Source organism: Amblyomma americanum, chromosome 10 (assembly GCF_052857255.1).
Source record: "Amblyomma americanum isolate KBUSLIRL-KWMA chromosome 10, ASM5285725v1, whole genome shotgun sequence".
Taxonomy (NCBI): domain Eukaryota; kingdom Metazoa; phylum Arthropoda; class Arachnida; order Ixodida; family Ixodidae; genus Amblyomma; species Amblyomma americanum.
Genome location: NC_135506.1, coordinates 39,814,388 through 39,832,894, shown reverse-complemented (window position 1 = coordinate 39,832,894; position 18,507 = coordinate 39,814,388). Strand labels below are relative to the sequence as shown.

Genomic DNA, 18,507 nt, shown 5'->3' with positions numbered 1-18,507 from the left:
GGTGCAGTCATGGAGGGAAAAACTAGGAGAGAGTGTGACGTCACGCGCTTAGCCTTAAAAAGCCGCTGCCTTCTCTCGCCGAGGACCCTTTTGTGCAAAGAATCTAGGGAATTTGGCCCTTCATTGTTACCAGGCAGAGAGCCATGACTTGAATAAAGGTGTTTTTTAGTGAATGTGTATGCGCCAGTGCAGCGCCCTTGAGGCGGCTACGTGCCAAAAATTGTTTCGGGTTCCATGGGGTGACCTTGCGGGGCGTCTCAGTTTTCAAGCGGAGGCTTTACGGTGCGCAGCGGTCGAAAGCAAAACCTGGCTAGGAGCTACATCTGACTTTTCCCACGAGGGCCTATTCTTATGATGCTTTCAATTATATATTTTATGACTAGGCTTCAAATATGTCCCATGATTCACCATCCTAGCTTTTTCATTCTTTGGGCGCAGTGGCGTTGTCTGCTGTGCTGCCTGCTGCACATGCACAATCGCACTGAGATGGCGGGCAACAACCGAGGGGAAGCCCTCACGTCAGGCTTCACAAAATGTGACGCAACGACCTCTCCCAATTCTGTCCTTGCTCCATGGATTCGTTTGACACCTAGTGCCATCTGGTTTTGAAACGGCTCCGAAGGAAGGTGAACTTCATTGATTTAGAGTGATGAGAGGTCGGCCGGAAGAATGAATGTCTGGCTTCCTACCGTGCACTAAGGAAGGGGAGGACGAGAACAAATAGGGTCGCGATGGATGACGATGGGGTACAATAAAGATAAAAATATATACGAACAGATCTGTTGGTGCCACAATCGAGAGTGGAGGCCCGTGTCTCCCAAGAAGCATTAAAACACCCGCATTGCCTGGAGGGCGTTTCAACACAGTGGCCAAGTCAATAACGCACCCTTAGATTACAATGACAGTTTTAACTACTCGGTGCGAGCGCTGTACAGTCTTTAAAACCAAGATTTTGCTATAAATCGGAAGGTTAGACCATTCCTAAAAATATGTTCTTAAGAGAATCTTGCCATATTCTGCAATTGCCTCACAATTTAAAGTAACATCCAAGAAAGGTGGACTTGATAGGTGAACTTGATTTTATATCACAATCCAGCTTGGAGGCATCCCGGTAAGCACGCAAAACGATGAGGCGACGCTATACAACTAGAGAAAACAGTCAGTGCCATTTCCAAATGTATTTTTATTTCGTAAAAATAGAAGCATCCTGCTTAAAGTGATGCTGTCTTGCTGAGGGACATGTTCGTCGCGAGGACCGATGATACGTCATCATCACGGCACCCGCTAAGTTTGCTTCACATCTTACGCACCACGTGCTAGCAAAGCGATTGCGACAAAGCCGAATACACCGACCGCGTGTACGCTGGGGGCGCCACTGGGTGGGGCCGGAGTTGTCGGAGCCTGTGTTGAGGACTCGTGGGTTGTGGTTTGCTCACTCGTGGGTTCTTGAGTTGTGGTTTGCTGACTCGTGGGTTCTTGAGTTGTGGTTTGCTCACTCGTGGATGTGGGAGGGGCGATGGTGGTGGTTTGTGCCTCTGTGGTCGTCTGCTCGGTGGGAGCCGGTGTTGTCACGGGTGCCTTGTACGAGTAGATGTCTACGACGCCGTTGGCAATATCCTTCAGGAACTGGTCCAAAGGCTTCGACCACTTTGGAGTGCATGGCTCGAGTGCTTCGTCAAGGCACTTCCTCAGGTGGTTCGCAGCTCTGCAATGAGAGGAGTAGAGTCACACCAACGGAATCATGTAGTGTATTTGTAGGGCTTTTAATAACCGCGCCCGAACCTGTGTACAGGACCTCTTTTGTTTTTTTACTCTCTGGCCGGAACCACACGATAGCTTTTCCGATTCCGACCCTGTCATTGCCTGTCTCGTAACTCCAAGGGCTATTTTAATGCACACTTCAGTGAACCTGTAGGCCATGACAACAATTTAAAGCGCTAAGAACGGGACAAGGGAAAGGAGACACACACACCAGCGCTGGTGTGTGTGTCTCCTTTCATTTATCCCGTCCATAGCACTTTGAATTATTGTCATGCATCAACTGGCCCGGCTGGTTTCCCTCTTGGACCTGAAGGCCATGCATTTACAACGTTATCCTTTGAAGCGTGAAGTGCGGTTAGCTCCCACTCAGCGGTGAACTATGGCGATCATTCTTTGGACACAACGGCGAACCTGAATTTGGACATGAAGCTGCGCTTATCAGAAACGTTGCACAACTTTGGATTCCTATGGCGTTAATCAGAAAATATTATCCACCTTTACATTACCCCTGGCAGGGCTAGAACCAGCAGGGCGCAAAAAATCTGCTTTGTTTTCTGATTCCTTAGACCACTCGGCTGTCTTTCCATCTTTTCGCGACACGCCTTCTTATAGGTGGCTTATCGCGCTGTGTTGAAATTTGTCGCCTTCGGCTAATGCCGGAGTATCCTGGAGCCGTGAATTCCTTCAGAAAGATAATGCGTGGTGCGCAGCTTGAACAAAAAGGAACGAAGGCGAGGTAAGCTCAGCAGCCTAGATATCTGAACGGATAAGAAGGCTCCTGTAAGAGCAGTCCTGGAAAGCGGTACGCTTTTTTGGCATTGCATTTCGTTGTTAATCTACCTTTGATGACGAGATTGGTTATCAACTTATTTTCCAAAAATGTCCAATATAGCCTTTAATCCGCATAGGTGTTTTGATATCGGAATCTAAAAAGAGGGCAAAAATAGCGGTAACTCTCGTTGGCAATGATTTCCGCAATATTAATTTTAGGCTTAATTTTACTTATAATAATGCAGGGTACAAAAAGTTGCTCACATTTGACGCAAAGGTACAGACGGCCGAGATACAGTTTGCACTGAATATCACAAAGAGCTGAAATTCCCACGAGAGAAATAACTTGAACAGATGACTAACTAGCTTTAAAGAAACACTCTTTGCATACTGTAGCTAAGCCAGCTTGGGTATAAAACCAGGAGTGGTTATTGGGAGCAACAAACACGCCACCTCATGTTTCCTGAGCTCTCGGCTGGAACTTCGCTGAGAACTTTGGGTATGAAGAAAAGTTTGAAGGGTAGAGCAACACGTACACCCGGCCAAATCTTTAACTAGCGCGATTTTTTCATCCCAAAGTGCACTTCATGAAAAGCTTCTCTCGGCTAAACCGCTGCCGCGTTCATGCTGTAATTTGACGCATGTAGTGGAATTTGGCAGTCCATTTGTTTATATTATGCTTGAGTGGAGTAATCTCCTGAATAAATGAAAATTATTAGTAATCTTTATTGTCTGCGGCTATAAGGAGCCAAAACAAGGGGGATTCGTAGCAATCGTTCTGGTGGCGCAATCACGCTTACGCTGGCTAAACGACTTGTCTACCGCAGAAGGAGCGGTATTTTACCAGCGGACGAAGCGAGATGAACCAGAACCGTTGCTGCGTGTGCCCCTTGTTTTGGCTCTTCATAGCTGCAGGCGATGCGGATTTCTAATAATTTTGATTTAATTAGGCAATTACTCAACTTAAGCATAATATGGACCATCAAATGGCACCACAGGCGTGAAACTGCTGCATGAATATGCCGGTGGTTTGTTGAGCCGAGAGAAGCATTTTACAAGGTACAATTAGGGACTTGAAATTTGCACCACTTAAAAGTTTTGGCCGGGTGTAAAAACATTTTTAAGTATAAAATCTCCTAAACTAAAGTTATGGCAATTCCCTAAAAAAAAAACATGGTCGAACACTACAGAAAACAATTCAGTGACCGCCTCTTCTATTCGGTCATACATTCTCTAATGCAAACTAGATTGCATTCGCATGGCTTGAATATAATGTGCTGTCGCAGAAATTCGACGCTCGGGCGGCTAACATCATGTCTGTTCGACTTCCTCAACCATGAAGATTTCGACGCTGCCTACTTGTACAGGAAACAGGTGTTTTCTGAGACATACCATCGTCGTCTGCAGGAAGCAAAGGCCACACGGCTGCTTTCAATTAACTGCGAGTCAACCAAATATGCAACGTGATTCGAAGCTGAAATCTGTTTTACCTGCCTCAGGCCCTCTTTTTCAACCTTATATCCCTTTGAGGAGGCTGGCGATTGTTCGACAATCGCTCATACTTGTTGAAAATTTATGTTACTTCTGCGTCGCAACCAGCATTCAAGCACAGCATCTCGCATACAAAGCGAGTGCTCTACCAGCGGGCTGGTTTGCTGCTACGGATGGGGGGACGGATGGATAGGCGGTCAGATAAGTAAATAGAGAGACATATGCCAGATACACACATTGACAGGCATAGACATATAGCAGAGAGGGGAATAGAAATTGGGGCTTGTTATATCATACAGAAGAAGGCAGCGAACAGTCACCGAAAGCAAGGAGCATAGGGTGAGTGTTTCTTTTTAAATTTTTGTTGCTGACAAAGAGGAAATTAATGTTGTAATGGTTTTATCCTGACAGATAATCCCGTAGAATGTAGAATAAACAACACATGCAGCCGTTGGAATCCGAACCCACGACCTCCGAATCACGCGCCCCTGTTCTTTACCAACTGAGCTACGGTGACGGCTGTGGAATCTTCTACTTTCGGCGATATTTATGTCACAGGTAACCTTACCTCGAAAGTGTTCACCAGCGTCACCCTCGTTCACAGCGATGCTCGCGGTATTACAGGGTGTACTACATCCGCCGCTATGGAGGAGGGTGGCGCTGGTGAACCCTGCCAAGGTTAGGCTACACGTGACACAAGTGCCCCCCCCCCCCCAAGGTACATTGGACAGCGGCCGCCGTAGCTTCGTTGATTGAGCACTGGACGCGTAATTCGGAGGTCGTGGGTTCAGATCCCACAGGTGACATGAGTTTCTTCTCCTCTCTAACGAATTACCTTTCAGAGGTAACATAGTTACATTATTAATTTTCCTCTAATTAACAACGTAAATTCAAAACACTGGTATCCTATGCTTTTTGGTTTCCGCGACTGTTGGCTTCCTTCATATGCAGGTGGAGGGATACATAGATGGGCAGATTAACGTATAGATAGACAGATAGGCACATCACTATCTATCGATAACTATCCATCAGAAAATCACTAAATGCTGCATAAATAGTCTATAAGGCTCCCAATATATATATTGACTTACTTCAGGTTTTTCTGGGCGTTTTCAGGAGAGTAATGGTCAGCAAAGTTCACTTGGCAGTCGAACAATTTATCCGCGTTAATGCACACAGTCAGGTTTTTTACGCCTGTTCAAGGAAAAGAAATAGGCAAAATATATTCTCACAATACATAGCGCAATCAGGACTTGAGGGGACCAAGAACCAATTTCTTCACACAATTAATGGCCGATCCCATACACAACAGTTTTGGACAAAACCACCTTTGAGCAATGAACCGTTAATGAAAGCAAATTTTTCATATAATCCACGATCTCACTATAACAATGAATACATCCGTAAATCCCCCGACGGCAGTCCTGTATTTTTTTTTTGTTAACGATTTTGCTATCATCAGAGTTCCCCATTGGTTTTCTATTTAAGGTTAACTTTTCGATACGAACAATGGAAACACTTTCAAAGAAAGCTTTTGCTACAGATCAGAAGAATTGGTCATTGCATTTAATATTTGCATAGCAATGTCCCGAACTTTTTCAATTTTCAAAATTTTTGTCCGAGAATGTTGGACATGTACGCCGTTGACATTCGTAACATATACCACTCGGCATCACAAGACATTCAGAGTATCGAGCCAAATCAAGTTACATGGCCTGCTAAAACTGATGATTCCGTAAAATCTCAGCGTAGTATGTCAAAATATTACAAGGAAAACATTATGCGGGCTGCATCGGCTCCAAAAAATTAGGCTCGAATACAGGTATAAGTAACTCCAAATTTGGCACGCGAGCATTATATCCTCGTCGAATGCTGCGTACATCATCTCATATTTGTATTTTACGGAATTGTTACAAAATGCCACCATCCACGCCGCATAAGGGTCAGTGGGAGTCAGAGAGTACTCACTGTGCTCACACGTAGTCAGTTTTTTAACAAGTGTGAAACGGTAGGCGCGCTCTGAGCACCCTCCAAGTTGGTTTATTTGTCTAAGCTAGATTTCTGCTCCCAGAAGCCAAAGAGCTCTCAAGTGGACCGGCTTGAGCGAAGCAAATAAACAGTCTAGTATTGGCTCTAGTCTAATTCGCCGTCTAAATCTCCACAGAATTCAAAGAAATGAAAGGCGTATAACTCGATCAGTTTATGGGTGGACACCTCAAGCGCGCCTTCAGAGAAAAAATCCGAGCCCCTACAAAAGTTTTACTTTACAGCTGTTGTTTGCGCATTTTTTCTCCAAGAGCAATCGAGGTGTCCATCGACAAAGTGAGCCACTTATGTGCCTTTCCTCGCACAGTTTAGATTGCGAAGGGTTCAGGAGGGTTTAGATTGAAAAGAGGACAAGACTTGGAACTAAACTGTCAAATTCGTTTTCTACAAGCGGGCCCTGCCTTCGTGGCTCGCGGGTCCCAATACTTCGCGATTTATTCGGTTTTCACTAGCTTGGGCTCAGTGACTCACTTGCTTGGGCTCACTGCCCCACTATCTTGGGCTCAGCGCCCCACTAGCTTGGGCTCAGTGCCTAACTAGACTTGGCTCAGTGCCCCACTAGCTTGGGCTCAGTGCCTAACTAGACTGGGCTCAGTGCCCCACTAGCTTGGGCTCAGTGCCTCACTAACTTGGGCTCAGTGCCTCACTAACTTGGGCTCAGTGCCTCACTAGCTAGGGCTCAGTGCCTAACTAGACTGGGCTCACCAAATGTCTCACTGGAGCGCTGCGATATTGATTGCCGCAGGCTCTCAGCTGAAAGAGCAATAGCGACACACCTAAGAGCAATAGCCTGGACTTGGTTGAATAAGAAGGCAGATATTGCGGTCACGAATTTTGATTACACTTGCAGGCGCTGCACTTGCGAAAAATGTTTCTCGTTTCTGCATACTTTAACTCACAGTTAAAGAAAAAAGTTGCTCGATCATTTATTTTTGATTTCGATTACATTCATGAATATCTTTTTATTACTAGTCAGGAGTACGGTTGCATTTTAGACAAACTTGCTTCCCAGACCCATTTTCGACGGAGTTACAGCTACAAGTAAGTAAAGCCTGCTTTTTTATTGCTTCTGAAAAGCTCATATAAGAGAGTCTGGACTTCTGAATAACTCTAGAGCACAGCTTGCGAGCTGCTGCCCTTCGTTCTTTTTTCTGTTTTCAAATGAGCGGGTTTTTTTTTTTTTTGGGAGGGGGGGGTAGCCCCGAAAAGTTTTGGAACTCATGCGAGGAGCAAAAGGCAGCATATTCAATAAAACAGTGTAACAGGCAGTGTACATCCCGTGCTTTTATCTTATCGCTTTGTTGCCCAGATGAACGAGCGCACAGAGAGACGCAACCTTGTCATTGATGGCGACTCCTCAGTGACTCTCGTAACATATTTCTTGAGAGCTTACCTTTGCACAAGAGGGGATCGGTGACTTTCTCTTGAATCTCTTTGTAGCCCTTTTCTTGGTCTGTGAACGACTCTTTCTCCTCTTCGGTGCAGTCATTGTAATATTCAGAGCACACTGAATATTTGGGGAGTTCCTGTTCCCTGTGGCAAGAGCGGGTGGAACGAAGGAAATTTTAGTCCACTCTTGAACATCTCTGGCTGATTCAATTCATCTGTGAACAACTCTGTGCCGCCAGTGTACTGTTTCGCGCAAGCGCGTTCTTGAACGTTAAGCGGTGGATATGTCATTATTCCCGCTCTGTCCAGCAGCTGCGCCGTAATGGCATACCGCCTATATCTTTGCGCATGTTGCAATCGTCCCTACACTTTCGCTGATTTCGGCCGGCGGTTTCTGATTTTCGTGCACCTGTCCTTCCCATGCGGCTTCCTTTCCATGCTCTAATAGACACTCAAATATGCGCACATGATTCACAAGAATGCTACCGCAGCGGTGGCTTAGTCGTGTGAGCATCCGCCTCGCATGCGAGAGGTGCGGGGTTCGATCCCCAGTGTCACCTTTTACCCACCGTTGACATAATGGGCACAAGCTTTCCCCTGCCTGCTGTTCGGTTGCTTTAGGGTGAAATGCTTGGAAAATAGGTCTTTCACCCGCCCATGAGTAGAATAAAAAACATTGCGCCATAAAAATTCATCTCCACCGTAAGAATTTGCAGAATATTAACACGCAAGTAACTTATGAAATATATATACTTGCCAAAAATGAATTACAATTTGTTGTATAACGCTCACAATCACCCTAAGCCAAAATGTCGCGGTTTTTTACTCTCCGCAGTGGTTAGCTAGTTTGCTACTAGGACATAAACTCGAGCTCCGTTCATAGCTCCTTCTGGACCATAGTTTAAGAAGGGGAAATTTCAATGTCATTCGTGAGCACTTTCTATCCACTTATGAGTACGCCTAAGTGGCAAAATCTGTCTCCAGGTTGACCAAAAACAATATCTTATTATGAATGACGTACTTCAGAACGAGAAAAATTTTAGCTTACGAACACATACGTTTGGGCGCGTCAACTTTTTACGACTGAATGTTTCTTGCGTAAAGAGGATATCTGTTAGGCTATGAGCGTGCTCACAGCCTGAAAACATAGGGCGAAGCTGTTACAGGAAGTTCATCAAGTGAGAAAAAGAAAAGCTGAAACATTACAGGAAAACAGCTTACGAAGGCTCTTGCTCTTCAGTTACATAAAGACGCTAACCGCGAAGCCTGAATACCGTTGTGAAATTACGCTGATTAAGGTTGCGTAAGATAAAACATAGCATCAAAACATTACAAAAACGAACCCGTAACTGCAAGAATGAACTAACGCATTTTTGTAAGTTGAGCTTTGAGTGGTGGAGCTGCCACCACGGACTTCAGTTTTAAAAAACAACTTTAAAGTGTTTTCTGTCTCATGGGGCAACACAAGCAGGCGTCACACTTCGCAGCGTGCAAGGGACCTTAAACGCTGTCCGGAAAGCCTTGAAATATGCGCCCTATGGATGAAGCGTGAAAAAGCCCTCTCAATAGACTGGTTTATTTCCTCCTAAGCCCCTAAGAACGTGTCTACGGGAATAAAATATGTAGAGTACTCTTGGTCAAAAACATAGAGCCAAAGGGGTTTGCTTTCAAGCCGTGTAGCGGGATTCTTAAGCACATTTGACAGTTCCAAGCTTGGGAGGGTTGAGGACTTGAGTTCCTCCCGCCTTTGTGAGATTAGGGTGCCTGAATATGCAAGGGGAGCTGAGCTGCGGATCTCAGAAGCAGACCCCTTGGATTGTATAGTTTTGACAAAGACTGTACGTATTAGTCTTAGCTTCAAAATCTATTTTCTTCTGCAGCTACACGCTGGGGTCTGCGCACACACAAGGGGTTAAGTAAGGCAACCCTTTTTCTGACAGGGCAGTCGATGGACTGCTGACACAGGCCTCTCTTAGTCAGGCTGCCTGGGTTAAACCAAAATCTCGTCGTTTATACCGCATTTGCTTCTGGCAACAACACATCATTTAGCTCTGCAGTGCAAATCGTTTCGGTGTGAATTAATTTATTTCCAAGTTTCTAAGCTGGCGAAAGAAGAATTCTACTAACCTGACAAAGTTTCGTAGGCACACTGGGTAAGACAAATTATTGTGTGACCTGCTCGTCCATCACCCGTTGACAGCAGCAGTACATCAAATGCTATTATAGCTTTGGTTTAGCCATATAGCCCTGCTGTCTACCCTGGAATCAACAGCGTGAGCCGTGAGACCTTAATTACTTCTTAAATTAATTTAATTGCAGCCCGCCACTGTGGGCAGATGAAAATTGAATTCAGTTTATTTCAAATAAACTAAATATCTGGTATTCCATTCCGCCAACCGTCGCAGGCGGTAGCGACTAGCCCCAGGTCTCTGGAGGTTATAGCGAGAGCACTGGACTGTCCAGTCTCAGGGTGGTTCCATGGTAGATTGCTGGCCGATATGCCTAAGCCAAGGCTATAACAAGTTTTCATGATTTATGCACTAAGCCGGTAAGCCTTGTTCATCTATTTTCTTTTGGTTTTCAGAAATGAGTCGGCCGGAGGTTAGCGTCTGTGCAGTCTGCGCCCTCTTCGTGCCTTCGATATTCTTTTTTTTATAGAACACAGTTCGAAATACCATAACTGTCCGCAGTAAATATATTTATATTTTCCTCGTCTTAACAACCCTTTGGATAGGCGGTATGCGGTGGAGCAGCCATTGTAATAATTTCTACAACCTGAGATGCAATCAGATTTCTCGGGACCTTAAGCCCTGAGCATATCAGCATTAGGCGCTGCATCCCAACGTAACCGCTTGCATATAAAAGGAGAATGGATAAATGATCTTCAACTCTAAGCCGCGTTGTGTGGTTCACCATTATCAAGTCCCAGTCTGCGAAGTTATAACTCTGGCAACCGATTTCAGAAAGGATGCTTAAAATCAGTCAGAAAAGCCGAAATGGAAGCACAGAGGGCGCACCGGTATCGGGAAAAAGATCGCGCTTCCAAAAGGCGCTGTTATATTCTCCTTGTGGATTACAGAGTGAAAGCATGAGAGAATTTCGAGGAAGAGGCAGTCTTTAGCATAGCACAGGTAACTAACAGAAAAAGAAGCGCCCTCCATCGCCTGAATTGCGAGCTTTTTTTTTTCTTCTTTTGACTTACGAGGCGCAGACATTTTGGAGGAAGTCCACGCTCTTTGTCGGCTTCAAGACCTCGACACCGTAGACATACGCCTGAGACCAGTAGCATGTGGTGGCCTTAGTTACGTTGCACTGTCGGTCACAGGCCACTGCAAAGAGAAATGGTAATAATAATATTATTGATAGATTTACTACGACTAAACTCAAGTGTGACGCAGTGTCACAGCGGTCTAGAACCATACCTTGTGGAAAGTGTAGCAATGTGAACTACAAAAATGATCACTGGGCCCTAAGCAACGGGACGAAACAACACGCTTTAAGCAAAAATTGCTAGAAAGTGACCTCATCCTTTATCGACCAGCCAGCGATAGCTGGTGTTGTGAATGAAGTGGCCGTACAACATCGAACACACACATTCATCACAACACTGTTTCGGCTTCTCCAGGTTGAAAAGGATGCTGAGCTGGGCCGGTTGGAGTATGGTCACGAATGCTATGGCTATTTGCGGACTTAGTTTTACTCGTTGACCTGAACACCCCCTCCAACTTCAAGCGCCGCGAGGCGATTGTTGGGGATGAATGTGACCACATAGCTGAATAAGGCGAAAAGCGCAGTAAAGCGCAAAGACACCATGAGAATCTATTGGAAAATCAAGCAAGTAAGCCTAAACAAATCATCAAGTGCAACACCAAAAAGAATTCGGTTAAAAGCATATTACAGCAAACAGCGAAGGAGTTGTACAAAAACTATACCGATGCCGACATAGTGGAAAGCATGGCGAATAAAAACTTTATCACAAGTTACTGACGATTGACGAAAGAGAACAAATTAGAGAAAAATCTTTGCGGGCTGAGATTTTCTGTTCAACCTCCTTTAAGACTGAAGAGAAAGGAATGTCCTGGAGTTCTCGTTATCGGCGCGTTGGCGAAACGCAGAGCCACACGTTGCCATTCCGTCACTGCACTGACCACTCAGTTTCGCTGAAAGGAGGCGAAACGGGGCGCTTCACCTTGGTAGGTGTGTGCACAGTACTTTCTTGCGTGGAATAGAAATACGGCGATAAGTAGCCTTTCGTACTTGCTGCTCGACAATGGGACCACTTTAAGTGCATCGACCAGTGCACTTCACAGCGGGGATTATACGCGTATCGTTTCATCACACATGATAGATGTACTTCTCATGCTTGTACATATCTGCATTGTTCGCTTTAGCTATCTTTTCTGCAGCATAGTGCTCATGTAACGTTGTCCCTAATATGCTGTGGTAGCTCAATGCAGCTTCATGTGCACGTGAAAGCCTTGATATTGCCAGAGGTATTAGGCATCTGATGGAACTGGTGGTTCGTTAAACACTTCACATCTATAGAATGAGCTATGTTATGAACTATTTCACTGCTCACTGCTGCACCGCAGAGAACATTAAATGTTCATTCACGAGATCACGTGTCCAGCTGTTAAGCACCTTCGTATTAGACCATTTTCGGAAGATGAGCACCGCGTTAGTATAATGCAATCATATTTCCCCCTACAGAGGTTTTGGGTAGTTTCTGCCAAGGTTTTCACTTCTCCTCCCGAATTCCTGCTAGTGCAAGACTTGAAAATGACTAGGCTGTCATTGAGGCTCCAGTGGTCCAAAAAGGGCACTACAAATGATAAACTGCATCGTTAAAGAAGGCAGCATGAAAACACGAGTACGAGCATAAAAGGCGGGCAGAACTAGCGCTGTCAGCACCTGTCCTGTCCGCTTTTTGTCTTCGTCCCTGCCTTCTCTAACGATGCAAATGGACCAACAAGCCCAACCCAGAACTCTAGATAACCAGCAGCGAGGTAAAACTATCTCCCCAAAGGATAATCTTTTGACATAGTGTTCGTAGCGATTGGTAAGGTGGTATACGTTCAGTAAAGGCAAATACCCTCCTATCTAGGTGGGCTGGAAATAAGAACTTTCCACACTCCTACTTTCTCCTTAGGACCCAGTAAAACTTCAATATATATGTGTATTGCAGAGTGTGGGGTCTAAAAAATCTGTCCTCGGGTTCCACGGCATCCATTTAGGCACAAGACTGCCGAATTTAACGTAGACACTTCTACTGGGGGACGGGGAATGGATGCAGCTGTACAGTTTTCGCTCTTTTCTCTGCATAGGAGCAATACATTAAGCTTTTCGCCTTCCATTGGTCTCCGTAACTCTCCTCTCAGTCTTTATTAAAGTAATACGCCCGCTGTTACATTTCATTCCTCCAAAACATTTTACGGATCTTTAGGGGCCCAAACCTCGGTGATTGTGTGGTGCGGTCGCTTTGCTTGTTCTTTTCAGAGAAAAATTTACAGTGGTTTAGCTCTGGTTAAACGTGGAGTGACGTGAGAGCTACATCTGGCCGAGTGGAACTCGCTCAGTGGAATTGCAAAGTCAGTATTTCGCCGCTTCGTAACGCGGGGCGTTCCTTCTTCATCTTCGTCCCTGGACGCGGATTCACTCTCCCTCCCTCTCCCCTCCACTTGACACGGCGCATGCGCACAGCTGTTGTAGCTCGGTTCGGCCGACGCGGGCCGCAGCAGCAGCTTCTCCGCACCACGTTACCAACCACGTGACCAGCCACGGCGCCACCACGGAGCTCAAGGGGTGGTCACGGAGCTCAGGGGTGCCGCGCCGCTGAAGGCTCTAAAAGCTGGCGTAGTGTAGCTCTCGCTACGAAACTTCCTTGGTTGGCAACTCATGTCTCAACGTGTTTTTTCCCTCTCATACTGCAGTCAGTGCCGCAGCGCAGGCCACTGCGTATCTTTTTTTCCTACTTGGAGCCTTTATCGTAGGCAACCCTTCGGAACGCATGAAATAATGATGCTGGCTGTTTTTTTTTTATTTCGCAGTAAGCTGTGCTTGATAACTCCCTGGACATTCTCTTTCATTGCGTGCACTGAAAAGCACTGACCATTTCCACTGGCGAGTCGCCATATCTTGGCACTCACCCTCTTCTTGTGAGCATCTATCGAACAAAGCAAGCAACCTCTTTTATGATCGGGCACTTCGGGCGATTATCGCTGCACAAGCCACAAAGGAGGCACAAAAGGGGGCGTTTCATCGCACGGACTTTGTTCATGGTTTCATTTGTCGCCTCTACACACGTGCCTCTTGGAATGCGGCAGTCGTGAGCTACGACACTTCTCGATTCTACTAGAAAGTTCCTTCCCCAGTGTAGTGCTGAACATCAGGGTCATCCAGCTGACTACGAAAAGGTGTATATATAAGTACTACGTTCGCGCTAAACGGTGGTCGCGGAGTTGTTGTATGCCGACATTTGAAAACTTCCAAGTCCATTTGCTGTATGATGAAAGCGGTATACAAGACCGCAGGAGAAGTGGCATTGTCGAGGTGGCGCCTTCTTTGGTCACGTATCAAAAGTGCGCATTGCACATAAAGACCTTGATTGACTGATGAATTTCTGCGGGCCAAACCAACCCACGGGACTGTGAGATGCGTCTTATTGGAGGGCTCCAAATAATTTCCGACCGCCATGACTTCCTTTCACCTGTACGTCAATCGTAGTAAGTGAGGGGCGGAGATAAGGTGATAAGGTAGGGGGAGTCTGGCATAACACTGGCCGTTATCTCTTCGCTTCAGAAGGACGCGAAAAGTCATGAACTTGTTTTTCATTCTTTCTTGCTGGTAGCTAACTCGGTCTCCCTGTCCTGAGGAAGTGATGTCCACCGCATAGGCTTCATAAATTCTTACGGTGACAGCAGCATGGGAGACATCTTCATGGTTGAGTCAACAAGGAGCTGAATGAGGTCTTCGTCCACGGGCAGTGCAGATGCATGATCTTTTTTTGTGTGTGTGAAAAGAACGCCAGGCTACCAAATACTTTGCACGCGAATTAGTTAAATAATTGCGGAGACAATATGAATAAAAGGCCTGCGTTTAATCCCCACCGCTGTGGCGAAACAAATGGCAGTCAAAAATTTTCAGCAATCGTACAACCCACACATAGCGGCTTCCTATTGCTTGCATTTCAGACATGAGCTGTTAGTTTAGTCCTGCTTGCTTCTCTTATAAGCCAGCTTTCTATATTTCATAACTATTTCTCTTTTTGTGGCTGCAACTATAAAAAGGAGGTATTTTGGGCTCAATTGTTGCTATCTGAGTCTGAAGGTCTCGTCAATTAGAATATTTATTTTAGTGCGCTGATTTCAAATGTCGGTTTTAGACAGCACGAAACCTATGTTCAAGGCATGACTACCACTGTATCACAAGGCACGTTATAAAGCTTGAATATGTAGCTGTAACCACGTTCCAAGAGTACCCCCAAAGAAGTCCAGTTTCAACTTACTTCATACTCTTGTTGCCAGAAACCATCTCGTCTTTTATGATTTAATAATAGCTACCATTGAAATCAAGCACTTATTTTCGCCTTGTTCTTGCTATAATCCCGCTAAGGTCCGCATTTAAAGGTTCCCGTTCGAAGCTGCTGGGCTGATCTGCATTTCAAGTTACGAATTCCAAGGCATACTTTCGACTTGAACCAATTTCTGGTCGTCTTTATTAGTGATGCTTGCTTATTCAAGACTGCGATCACTAATTATTTTTATGAAGTGGGGCATTCTCGTTCTGTTGTTTTACTTGTAATTTCAATGCGTTCCGCACCTCTTTGTGATGCTCTGGTCCACAGGCTAAATAAAAAACAGATGAATAGTAAACCATAAAATAAACTCCCTGCCTTTGCTTGAAGCATGAAGTATTTCTTATCTCTTTCCATTGCACCTCTCTTTCAATGAGAGTTTGCCTTTTAGAGTTCCTGGAGGGGACCCTCGCGCTTTTGCACTCTTCACTTTTCGGATGGCATCGGCGCTTAGGCCCCAGAGAAAATCTCCTTAGAGAAATTGCCCTAAAAGCACACAGCATCACTGACTGAGATTCTGCGGCAACCATGGCTGAGGACAATGTCAGATCAAGCAAAAGCGCACTTCTCATCAGCACGAGCAAATAAGTAAGCTTATACTAGGAGATAATTCAGCTTCCTTTAACTCTTGCAACTGCGCAGAGCTGCTTCCAGAAGGACTGGCGAGCGCTTTTGAATTATTTCTTCTCGCTGCGTTTCTACTAGTATCTACTCCATTATTCTGGCGGAAATAAAAAGTTTCTTCTCGAAAAAACTCACTACCGTACCTGATTGAATTCCGGCAAGCAGAACCAAGGCAGCTGCTGCGAGTATTGTCGACCTCCAGGTGGCCATGTTGGGCGATGTGTGAATGGGGCGTATCTTGCCGGCTACTGCGAGACCGCTGTGGCCAGTAACTCTGAGGCACTGCACAGGGGACGATATGAACTGAAAGTTTAAATGGGCCCCCGTTATGATGGCGAGGAATGCGTGTCGTCAACAGATATCGGCATTGTCCCTTATCAATCGCAAAGCGAGCTCTCCTTGTCCTAGTCCCGCCCGTGCATTGAGCTGATAACGCGCGTACGGTAGCTTATCCGCTCCTCCCTCGAGATAGACTAAATTATTGTAAGGTAGCGGAGGGCGGTGTATCTGCACATATTGGTCTGCGGTGGGCGGCGGCTGTCGGCGCGTGTTTCCGAATAGTGGCCCCATTCTGCGTCACTGCTAAATGTGGTGGCCCCAACAGTGACCTCATTCACGTCGACTATAATCAATGATGCTTCTCCCACCTGAGATATAAACGTTTTTTTATAGACCAGAAACACATCAGAAAAAGGCACTCAGTATGTTGTGCAACTAGGAAGTTTCTTGGCTTATATTTGTCGCCCGAGCTTGACGAAAGACGTAAGTGGCATCTTGAGCCACTAGAAAACCGTGCTTCACCGGTTAGTCTTGTGTATCTTCAGCCGAGGCTCGTGGTACGCGTGCCACATACCATGCTATCGCGATTGGTATGCGCGGGATGGAAGGCTCAGCGTCGCAAAGCAATCCATTCGGTTGTTCATGAACCCCCTACATGCCCTGAAAGACTGGACTACACAGCAAGGCCCAGACAGACTAAGCAAACACGGCACTGATGTCCAAGCTCGGATGTGATCTCGGAACTGAAGCTTCGGCTTCCACCCGGCCTACCCCAACGTAAACCTAGTTTGTGCTGCATTCAAGAACCCCCACTCCTTTTTTATCGGTATGACTGATAGCCCTGCATGTTTAGTCTCTAGGTATGACGAGACCATGGCACACATTCCCTGTGCATACTCTGCATACAGAGCCGAACTGAAGTGTTTATGCAATGCGCTGGTGCTCTTGATCCATTCCCGCTGAAGGATATGAATATTCTTGCTCAGTGGCCTCGGCGATCGGCGAACGTGAATCCTGCCAAGCATACTGTCTGTACGCTGGCTGTTTTTTGTCACCATTTTTTTTCTTCTGTGGGGAGTAGTTGAACGGCCCGAAAGAGTCTGGTGCGCGGGGCCATCTCTCTAACTGCACGGCCAGATGGCCCCTAAGTAAAGTCAGCTGTTGACTACTAGCAAGTATGTAGTCCAGAACTGACTGGGCTTCATTTTCTCTGAATTAGTGGTGCTGGCTAGCTTTGAGCCAGCATAAAAGAGCAAGAGTTGCAGTGTATGCTCAAAAATAGTTTCAAGAGACCAATAACTTGGCGTAGGCGAAACACAAATGGCGCCCCTGAGCTGTGCGATGTCAGTGCACGTTAAAGATTTCCAGGTGGTCGAAATTATTCCGGAGACCTCCACTGCTGCACCTCTTCCTTTCTGCTTTCACTCTATCCTTTATTCCTTCCCTTACGGCGAGGCTCGGCTGTCCACCGAGATATGTGAGACAGATGCTGCGTCATTTCATTTCCAGTAACTTGCTTGCCTACGTGTTCATGCTGCTGCAAAGCTGTATCACAGCAATGGTAGGTAAGCACGAGTTCTACATAGAAGCGTCAGATTTCGTTCGTTTCTAGGTGGCGCAGAAGCGAAAATGATAGGACCTGCGTTCACCTCAGTTTATTTTCTGCCAGCTCTAACTTATACGAATTTTCCGCCAGCGAAGAATCCTGCCAACATGATACAACGAGGCCAGCGACCGAAGCATATATCTTCAAAATGTGCCAATGTTTGTAGCTCGTGTGCATATCCGCAAAAAAAGGACTAGAATACATTGCCTAGAATACATTCCTAGAATCCTAGAATACATTGCCACTGTGCAAGCATACTGATTCATTGGCCAAGATCCACACGAGCAGCAGCTATTACAAATGTGTAGATTTAGTTACAAGCCTCGGGAAGCAATGTCAATGAACAGCCGAGGACGAAAGATCGAAAAACAACCGTCTCTGGATAACATAGCATCTTCAGAAAAGAACGCAAAGAAAACAATGCAGTTTTCTCGGATACCCGATAATGGCTTCGAATAGATAGAATCCAGGGTGCGCCAAAGTACTTTCTTCAGTTCCGAGCGACAATTTCGTACGACACCTATCTCGCAGAGTCAGTCTTTCGTTGTCAGGACAAATATGTCGCACCGAATTCGATTCACCCACACCGTCCCTTCGTTTGCTGTCTGACTTCAGCGCATTAACGCTAACAACAGTACTTAACAATTGATCGCTAATAACGCTTCGCCGGATTTTCTCCTCTCGCTGCACACAAAGCCTCAAGAAGCCTGTATCATCGGCGCCCCAGAGGTCCCATACTGTGTGCGTGTTAGGCACACAGAGCGATACCAGAAAAACTATACTTCATCAAACACGCCGGTCAGCCGCCGCGGAAGCGCTGCATCGAGCCAGGTACTCGAGCGATTGGACCACCCATGCTGGCGCTTGACCACGTGATCGCAACTGGCCAATAAGTGACGCGGTGGCCAAGAGAAAATATCAGACGTCATCCTCAGACTTTCATGCACAATTAAGTGGATTTTGTAGG

At 46.0% G+C, this 18,507-nt stretch overlaps 1 protein-coding gene across 1 annotated transcript; it reads right to left on the bottom strand.

Moving 5' to 3' along the window:
- Nucleotides 1-1,163: 1,163 nt before the first annotated feature.
- On the bottom strand, nt 1,164-15,958 carry LOC144108768 (uncharacterized). Its single transcript, XM_077641938.1, has 5 exons — nt 15,799-15,958; nt 10,661-10,787; nt 7,463-7,602; nt 5,115-5,217; nt 1,164-1,705 (listed from the first exon to the last, which is right to left on the bottom strand). Exons 1-5 carry the CDS (start codon nt 15,863-15,865, stop codon nt 1,303-1,305), a joined length of 840 nt encoding a protein of 279 aa, XP_077498064.1. The 5' UTR covers nt 15,866-15,958; the 3' UTR covers nt 1,164-1,302.
- Nucleotides 15,959-18,507: the final 2,549 nt, after the last annotated feature.